Source organism: Silurus aristotelis, assembly GCF_946808225.1.
Source record: "Silurus aristotelis genome assembly, chromosome: 27".
Lineage (NCBI taxonomy): Eukaryota > Metazoa > Chordata > Actinopteri > Siluriformes > Siluridae > Silurus > Silurus aristotelis.
Genome location: NC_139600.1, coordinates 16,633,051 through 16,643,050, shown reverse-complemented (window position 1 = coordinate 16,643,050; position 10,000 = coordinate 16,633,051). Strand labels below are relative to the sequence as shown.

Below are 10,000 nucleotides of genomic sequence, written 5' to 3'. Positions count from 1 at the left end.
ACCTCCTGAGCTTTGTGAAGTGCATTTAAACACCAATCTGCAGCACAGCTAATACGAACACTGATAAGAGCACTTTGTAGGTCAGTAGATCAAATCACTGAAGTTCTGCTGATGTCAAAGTTTGGAGGTTACTACGATGACTGTTTTGCCACCTTGATGCCATCATGGTAGAGGAGATACAGGAATTGGTGAATATTTCTGTCATCAAACAATCAGGTGAGGCAGGACCCTTTTGTGAGGCAACAACTCTACCTACTACCCCACCCCACAAAGACTCTTCATGGCAACATCTGTACCTGCTGCTCCACTTCTAAAACATGACAAAAACTGTCTGCTACACTAACCTCAAAACCCTAATAGCAACAATACTTCCCCCTAAAATACCACCAAACCTGGATGGCAACAACTCTACCTGCTACTTCATCTCTAACACCTTGATGGCAACAATTTTGCCTCCAAAACCTCCCTTAAAACCTTGATTGCAACATGGATCTACCCCCCAAAAACCACGATCCAACAACTCTACCCCCACATCATCTTCAAAACCCTGATAGCAACAAATCCACCCCCACCACCATCAAAGCCATGAGGGTAAAACCTCTTATACCCCCAAAACCTTGATGACACAGCTCTACCCCTACACCACATACAAATAAACTCCAAAAAACATTATGATGACAACTTTGCAAGCTCCAATACCCTCAAAACCTTAATGGCAACAACTCAACCTCCCCAAATCACACCCAAAACCATGATAGCAACAAGATTGACAGAAGATCTACTCCATCAGGGACTACACATTTTTGGTGCCAGGTGAAAAGAGGTAATAGTTATAGCGATTAGGCAAAAACTATTTAAACACTTACCTGGTCAACATCTCCATCTCTGGAAGTCTGCCTTACTTCTACGTCATCTATGTGGCGTCCTCTCACATCTCTCACTGTTTTGGTGACCATTGAACTTGCATTCTGCACATGATAAATGTTTTTGACAGCCCTGGACCCCAGGAGCTCTGGTGGTTGTTTTTTGACCATCAGAGTCCATGTAGATTTGTTCTCAGTGTCTGACATTGTTGCAGGAATGGCTGCTCTTGCCTGAGTAGAAGATGGATGGTTCTTCTTCACTCCAGTGTCACATTGTTTCCTTCTAATGGTTGCTCTATTTCTAGTGGTAGGAGAATTTTTCTCAGAGACTGCAGCTAATTGTTTCTGATCAGTATTTATCAGTCTTGGAGTGAAAGTGGGCCTCGAATAAACTTTATGGTTGACACTCTTCAGATTAGGTCTAGAAAACTGTTTGAGGTCCACTTTGGGGGATTTAAATTTAAGGGTTTTTATGGGACACTTAGTGTGGGATAAATATGAAGGATCATTAGTATTTTGTGTGATGTTTCTGATTGGACAGTATAAAGAGTCTTTGATGTTCTGCATGGGAGTAAATAGTTGGGCACTTTGAGAAACAAAAGGCAACATTGTCTGATTGTGGGTTAATTCTGCAGGTAGTTGAGGTGGATATTTCTCTGTTGAAAGATCATCTGTCTGCACAACCTCCTGGTGGATTGTGCTCAAAAAGTACATATCAGACCTCTCATCTGAGATATGAATCTGCTTCTCCTCACTGTATAGCTCCAGTGACTCCTGAAGAAGACTCACAGGGCCCACATCCAGACACCCAACTGACAACATCATCTGATCCTCTTCCTTGTGAAATTCTAATAACTCCTGATGAGCCTTGTTGTAAAGTTTACTCCCAATGTCCACACTGGGAGTCATGGAGTTTGATATCTGGCCCTGCTCTTTGGGCGGATCCACTGAATCCTGAAAAGATTCCTGAAGAGCCTTACAAATCGGGTCCACACTGGGCCTCGTAGTTGAGCTGCACATCTGGTCCGCTTCATTGGGATGATCCACTGAATCCTGAAAAGTCTCCTGATAGAGCTCAATCACAAAGCCCACACTGGGCCTCCTGTTTGAGCCGCACCTCTGGACCTCTTTAGGATCACTTTGTTTCCTTACTGATACATCAGCAGACCCCAGAGACAAAAATGTATCATCTTCTTCGTCCTCACCCTCCTCATCCTCAGAAGAGAACAGCTGTGCCTCTGTAGCTGAGGAGTCACCATGTTCTCTGTCAACACCAGAATTTCTAAAGACATTATCGTTCTCATGGTTTGGACTTTGAATTGTTGAAACGTTATCTTGGTCCTCAGGTTCAGCATGCCAGGCTTCTTCACTTGCGTCTAAATAAACTGAAACCGAGTTGTCGTTGTCATCAGGTCTGCAGTCTGGACTTTGAATACCTGAGTCATCTTCACTGGTGGCTGCTTTGCTCCCCATCATCCCTTCTGGCAATTCTGCATCCATGCTGTATGTAGAGTCAGGTGATGATGATGATGAAGTCGATAACAATGAGGAGGAGGATTTGAGGAAATCGTTGTTGTTCTGTAACTGTAGACACATGCTTTGGTGGACCCCATCCTGGGGCTTCATGGTTGGAGCAGATGGATGAAGGTGACTCATGTTTTCACTTAAACACAACACCAGTCAGAGATTAGACAGCTAGCACTGTCCATATCTTCAATGGCCACAGAACGATAAGATAAAACCAAGTTGAGGGATGATTCTGAATATCGTTGCATTCTGGAGTTTGGAAGACCATCACGTCACTTCAGGTTCTTCACAAGAAACCTGGAAAAGGAACATTAACACCAAACATGTGAAAGACCAGACAACAGTACTTTTTGGGTCATAAGAATCACATTCAGTAGTGTGAGTCACTAGTGTGTGTGTGTGTGTGTGTGTGTGTGTGTGTGTGTGTGTGTGTGTGTGTATATATATATATATGTGTGTATATGTGTGTGTACTGCTGCCCTCTACTGGTCGAACTCAAGCACTTAAAAGTCATATCTTCTTTGGCCATAAAGTAACTGTCTCAAGCCAAATAACCTCCACATCACACACACCTGGTGAAGACCACGCCTTTAACTACATCTGTCCATTAAACCACTCCAGCTAATGTGGGTCAGAAGAAAGCTAATAAAAGCAGCACCAGTTTTATTTAAAAAATCAGGCCAGAATTTTTCTGTCTCCAGATACAGAGGCTAACAGATATTGTCGTTGTGAGAAGCTCAGACTGAACCTACACAACCACACATGAGTTTGTGATGAGCTTGTGCAGGTCAGCATTGTTTTCTCCCAGAACAGAGGTCATATTTCAGGTGCAGTCGCTGCTCTTCAGGACGATCGATGAGTTTCCCAGAAAATGGATGGATATATGACCTTAATACACAAGGTCATGAAAAGGAAGATCTTCTACTCGCATCATCTTACTTCACCAGTATGACTGTGTTTTGAGTAAGTGGCGTAGTGGCAGTAAGTTTGAGCCATGACATGAATAAGTAAATTATTTTTAGAATGAATCAAGTTGAGAGTCAAGTCGAGATGAGTCGAGTCCATGTGAGGAGAGTCGATGTGAATCAAGTCAAGTCAAGTCAAGGTGATTATAGGTGAGTCGAGGTAACTCAAGTCAAGGTGAGTCAATGTGAGTTGAGTCAAGTCGAGGTGAGATAAGTCAATGTGAGTTGAGTCGAGTCGAGGTGACGTGAGTCAATGTGAGTTGAGGCGAGTCAAGTCGAGGTGAGGTAAGTCAATGTGAGTTAAGTCGAGTCGAGGTGAGTCAATGTGAGTTGAGTTGAGTCGAGTAGAGTCGAGCCAAGGTGAGGTGAGTAAATGTGAGTTGAGTTGAGTCAAGTCGAGGTGATTATATTATTTGTGATTAAATTATTGTTATATTTTTTTTTCTTTCACTGGTGCTATGCTTTCTTTCTTTCTTCTCTCTGTCTCTCTCTCAAAGTCGCTTCCTTCAGTCTATCTTATTTCTCCTGAGGGATTCTGGTATAGCAGCCATATCAGAGCATGGAAAATGTTCTAGTAAAGCCACTCGCAAAGCAAACAAACAAACAGCGTGCTTTAAAAACCGACACGCCTCAGGCTGACAACTCCATCTGTCCATTTTAGTCCTCTTTTACCTTTTTTTCATTTAACAATACAGAAATAAAGTGCACTCGGTGTCTCGTGAGGACTGAAGTGCACTCGGTGTCTCGTGAGGACTAAAGTGCACTCGGTGTCTCGTGAGGACTGAAGTGCACATGGTGTTCCAGCACCAAGCTTATTTACTTGAAGCACACACCTAAAGATCAGCAGAAATCTGATTAGTGATTAAACACCTGACTGCAGCATCATCACTATTAGCAAACCTGGAGCAGAACTCATTTAATAATAACATAATAAACACATATGACGTTTTCCCCAAAAGTATTGGGACACCTGACTTCTTCAGCCATATATTCTTCTTCCCCAGACTGTTCCCACAATGTGGGGGACACACAACTGTACAGGACGTCTTTGGAGCATGACATTATTTTCCCCTCACTTGAACTAGGAGATCCAAACCTGTTCCAGTATAACAATACCCAAATCCAGCTCCATGAAGATATGCATTTCATGGGTGGAGGGTGTGGAAGATCTCCTGCTATAGAGCTTCCACCCTATTGAAGACCTTTAGGATGAATGTGAACCCTGACTCCAACCCAGGTCTCCTGACCTTCTCACCTACATCAGTACCTGGCTTTACTAACATCCTTGTGACTTGTGGAACTCATTAGAAGTGTAAATGGATGCTTAATTTGTGGAATGGTGATGTTTAAAAAAGAGCACAAACCAAACTTGTGGTCAGGTGTCCACAAACCTTTGGAATAACCTGAATGTTCTTTGGGTCTTTTGGTAGTGATTAAGGAAGATGGCGGTCGAGTGTGTGTGTGAGTGTGTGCGAGTGTGTGTGTGTGTGTGTGTGTGTGTGTGTGTGTGTTGTTTAATGCCCTCGAGCTAAGAATTGTTGCGCCTGTAGATTCCTCTCTCTGCCAAGCCGCTCAGCTGTAATGAGCTCAATGTTCAAATATGCACTTGTTTTAAATCTAACAAACACAAACACACACACACACACACACACACACACACACACACACACACACACACACACACACACACACACACACACACACACAGCTAATCCATAGATCTTTAGCAATGTAAAGTCTGTGACTTCTGAAACATTAAAGCGTTTACACATTGAGACTAAACAGATCAAATCTTTTAGTGATTTAGTGTTAAATCTGCTCCTAAAACTTACTTTTTCACCACAGCTTTTATGTGATCGTTTTATTTTTGAGAGGGATTCTGTAAAATTTATTTAAAACAATAATTGTATTATTATTATTATTATTTGAATTATTATTAATATTAATATTATTTAAAATTTTTATTTATATTTCTTCTATGTTTGGAAAGTGCTTCTAGATGTAACTTTTAAAGGCGCTATACAAAATAAATATTATTAATATTACTATTATTAATAATATTAATATGAATATTATTATTATTATTATTATTATTATTATTATTATTATTATTTATATTGCTATTATTATTATAAATATTATTATTATTATTATTATTATTATTATTATTATTATTTATATTGCTATTATTATTATTAATATTATTATTATTATTATTATTATTATTATTATTATTTATATTGCTATTATTATTATTAATATTATTATTATTATTATTATTATTATTATTATTATTTATATTGCTATTATTATTATTATTATTATTATTATTATTTATATTGCTATTATTATTATTATTATTATTATTATTTATATTGCTATTATTATTATTATTATTATTATTATTATTAATATTATTATTATTATTATTATTATTATTATTATTTATATTGCTATTATTATTATTATTATTATTATTATTATTATTATTATTTATATTGCTATTATTATTATTATTATTAATATTATTATTATTATTATTATTATTATTATTATTATTATTATTATTTATATTGCTATTATTATTATTATTATTATTATTTATATTGCTATTATTATTATTATTATTAATATTATTATTATTATTATTATTATTATTATTATTATTATTATTTATATTGCTATTATTATTATTATTATTATTATTATTTATATTGCTATTATTATTATTATTATTATTATTATTATTATTAATATTATTATTATTATTATTATTATTATTATTATTATTATTATTATTTATATTGCTATTATTATTATTATTATTATTATTATTATTATTATTTATATTGCTATTATTATTATTATTATTAATATTATTATTATTATTATTATTATTAATATTATTATTATTATTATTATTATTATTATTATTATTTATATTGCTATTATTATTATTATTATTATTATTATTATTTATATTGCTATTATTATTATTATTATTAATATTATTATTATTATTATTATTATTATTATTATTTATATTGCTATTATTATTATTAATATTATTATTATTATTATTATTAATATTATTATTATTATTATTATTTATATTGCTATTATTATTATTATTATTATTATTATTATTAATAATAATATTATTATTATTATTATTATCATTATTATTACAGTTTTTCTCATTTGCTTAAACTCTATTGTCTGAACCAAATGCTCAGTTGCCTGAACCCACTGATTGAATCAATCACTCTTTTGGCAAAACCATAAACACTTTTCACCTGTTTAGACACAACTTGCCAACACATTTTCATTGTGATGCACCCGTGCTGCATAATGGTGAGCACAGGTGACAAAAGTCAAACACAATTAAATCACAAGTGTCACCACTTGAACACTACAACTCAAAATGGATCACACTTGTGGCTAATGATGTGAGGGAACATATACAGTAAGCCAGTTCAGAGAGCACTGGTTTGTGAGACCCTACAATGGATAGAAATCTGAGAGGAAGAGTTCGTGTGAGAGGAGGTCAAGGTGGTCAGCGAAGACAAGGAACAGTAATATCTGATGAAATCAGAGCTACTGTGATTGACCATGTTCTTGTCCATGGTATGAGCATGAGGGAGGCTGGACAAAGGGTACAACCAAACATCAGTAGACTCACTGTGTCCACCATAATCCGAAGATTTAGAGAAGATAACAAGTAATTACCTTTTTTTGACATTATAGTACAGTATGTAAATGTTGACAGCAATTACTGTATGACAGACTACATACTGTACCACAGTATACTGTAAGTAAATATATGTTTCAGAACATCACTGTACCAATGTACTGTAGTATTGTCATGGAGGGTTGGTCTAACTGTTTGTAGGCCTAGTATTCCATGTATATTTTTTGTAACTCCATGTTCTCTTTTTGTAGAATTGAAAGACTGCCACATGGGGGTGGGAGGACAGGTATGTTCTCCCCCCACCAAGAGATATGGTCCGTGAGAACAATGCCATTAAACTGAGTGAAATTCAGCAGAAGATCATTGAGGACCATGTACATTTTGAGGGTATCATCAGTGTCAGCCTCTTTACTGTTGATCGTGTCCTCAGAGTCAGAGAGCAAAGATTCCAGTATGTACAGGTTGGCAAATATCCAGACACATCCGATGTTGATTATTCTAAGTAGTGATTTACTGTAGCGGCCTAAATCACTTTTTCCGTATCACTTACAAAACTATATCTATTTCTACAGAGGGTTCTTCAACTGGATGCAATGGAAAGACCCCATGAATACGTGTACACGGATGAAGCTGGGTTTAATCTTACCAAATCTCACTCAATCACACGCGAGATGCTCTGTTAGGGCAGCAGGATGAGAATCCCATCTATGTTGTTGTTTGGGACAATGTTTTCACAGAGTCCTCCAGGTTAAAGAGTGGTTCAATATGAACCAAGGTTATATCAATCTTTGCCTTCCACCGTACTCGCCTTTCCTAAACCCCATTGAGAAATTCTTCTCCTCATGACGGTGGAAGGTATATGAACGCCAACCTTACACCAGGGTACATCTCCTGCAAGCCATGGGCCTGTGGTGACATAGGTGTGGAGGCATGCCAAGCCTGGATACGGCATGCCAGGGGTTTTTCCCCCCGTTGCCTGGTCAGACAAAATGTGCCCTGTGATGTGGATGAAGCCCTTTGGCATGACCCAGTACGGAGACATGATGCTGGGCTGAGTAATGCACTTATTTGTATATTTTTGTACTTTATTTTTACATGGGCTTACTGTACACAAGTGGCAAACGCATAAGATTTCTGTTTGTTTTTACAAGTGCTACGTGAAAATGCACAAGATTTCTGTTTTGTCTTTTTGTACAAGTGCAAAATGCACAGGGTTTTTTTGTTTTGCAACATGCATTTATCCTACAGTGAACAATAAACATTTATTTCTCCAGCTTCATGTCCTGAGCATTGTGTTTTCTATTTTTCTACGTAGTGTTTAGTGACTGTTCCGTAGTGATTTTAATTTTGATTGACTCGGGGCTAGTTCAGTTTTGAGCACAGATTCAACTGTTTTGAGGTGAAAGTTTGGTTTTGCAAGAAGAGTCTGAGGTTTTGTGAATGTAGCTTGAGAATTGGGTTTTGTGTTCACAGTTTAGAGAAAAAGAGAGCAGCTTTCAAGAAATGTGTCTTAGCAATCTAGAAAAACTGTATTACATCACACAGCAGCGATGACAGGGGGCCAAGCACCGCAGGTTTATTGTGGTGTTTAGAGTTTTTTTTTTAAATGTAATACTGTTTTTGTGTCTAAAAACATTTAGACATCGTTTTGACATTGATTGATCTCTTACAGATTTAACTTACAGAAGTTGCTGATTTTATAAACTGATCATTTATGAAGCAAATCTCCATTAAATATCAATAATTTCATTTGTCAGATGGAATTGAATTAAAACTTCTTCAGTCATGAAGATCATACATTCCCCTCCTGAATTTAAATTATTAAATGTATTAAATAAACGAGTGATGGAACAACAGACCAAAACTTACTTTCCAACCTTCTGCTCTCTGGGCTGGCCTGATTCTTCCTTATCTATTATTTTTAAATGGAGTTCTCCTGCTGCTGAGGATGTTCTCCACATAGGGATTCATAAGGTTACTGTGGAACCATGAAGATGGATTTGGACTGTAGTTAATATAAAGAGTTTGCTACAAAGGTACAACAGTTGAGGATGAGGATGGGGTACCATTTTAAACTTGGTTCCTCTCAATATTTCTTCCTCATGCCATCTTAGGGAGTTGTTTACCTCATCATGCTAATTTGGGACGCGGTCCACAGTTGGACGCTATCTCCAAGTTACAACGAATTCATTTAAATTCTCCTAGAGCTTTCCACTGTCTTGTTATTGGTGGTGGTGATGGTGTTTTTTTTAGCAGGAACACTGACAAGTCCAATATGATGTAATTCTCTGAATCATTTTTCTCCAAACACATGCTTTTGAACCAAGTGGTTGCCATGGAGACAAGCTGGTGCATATCTTTAGCTTCAAGTTACGTGAGGACACGTGAGGCTCAGAAACACAAATCTAACGTCACCCGATTCCTCTCCGTATTTCGATGTATGATTTATCACGATAAATAGACATTTATTTAATAGATAGATATTTATTTAATCGCTCGTTGGACGAAAACAAGAGACACTGTGTGTTTGGAAATGTGTTTAGAGACATAATTCACTCGAACATCATGGCAGGTTGTTGGTTTTCCATTTGATTTTGTTCATTTGATGCTAATATTTGTTACAAATCTGATGATTTGTCCAACGATTAATATAGAAGTTTGTTTAAAGTTTCACTGTTCAGCTGAGAGTAACATCCTGAGGTAATGCTAGCTAACAAAACCTAGCTAGATACTACTCACATTAGATACAGATCCTGTGAAAAGCGTGGAAAAGGAGTGTTTTATAGTTTTTGAGAGACAGATTCATGTTTGTTTCATTTCTAGGATTTTGACTGGACAAATCTATAAATGTCCAGATGTTCCACTTTATTTACATTATAAAATCCTCCCTCAGCATAAAGAAAAGCTTCACACACTCACCATCCTGACACTTCGTTTCTCCAAACGTTTAGCTG

At 36.5% G+C, this 10,000-nt stretch overlaps 1 protein-coding gene and 1 long non-coding RNA gene across 2 annotated transcripts in view; one reads left to right on the top strand and one right to left on the bottom strand.

Moving 5' to 3' along the window:
- mtus1b (microtubule associated tumor suppressor 1b) overlaps positions 1–10,000 on the bottom strand; it is a 21,654-nt gene that overhangs the window by 10,202 nt on the left and 1,452 nt on the right. Inside the window, exon 2 of the mRNA XM_083533349.1 lies at positions 867–2,687. Within this exon, the coding sequence (XP_083389475.1) occupies positions 867–2,519 (1,653 nt within the window). The 5' untranslated portion in view covers positions 2,520–2,687. The remainder of the gene's footprint in view (positions 1–866; positions 2,688–10,000) is intronic.
- LOC310721521 lies at positions 2,733–4,639 on the top strand. Its single transcript, XR_014532087.1, has 3 exons — positions 2,733–3,560; positions 3,596–3,610; positions 3,756–4,639. It is a non-coding gene; the product is annotated as an uncharacterized lncRNA (long non-coding RNA).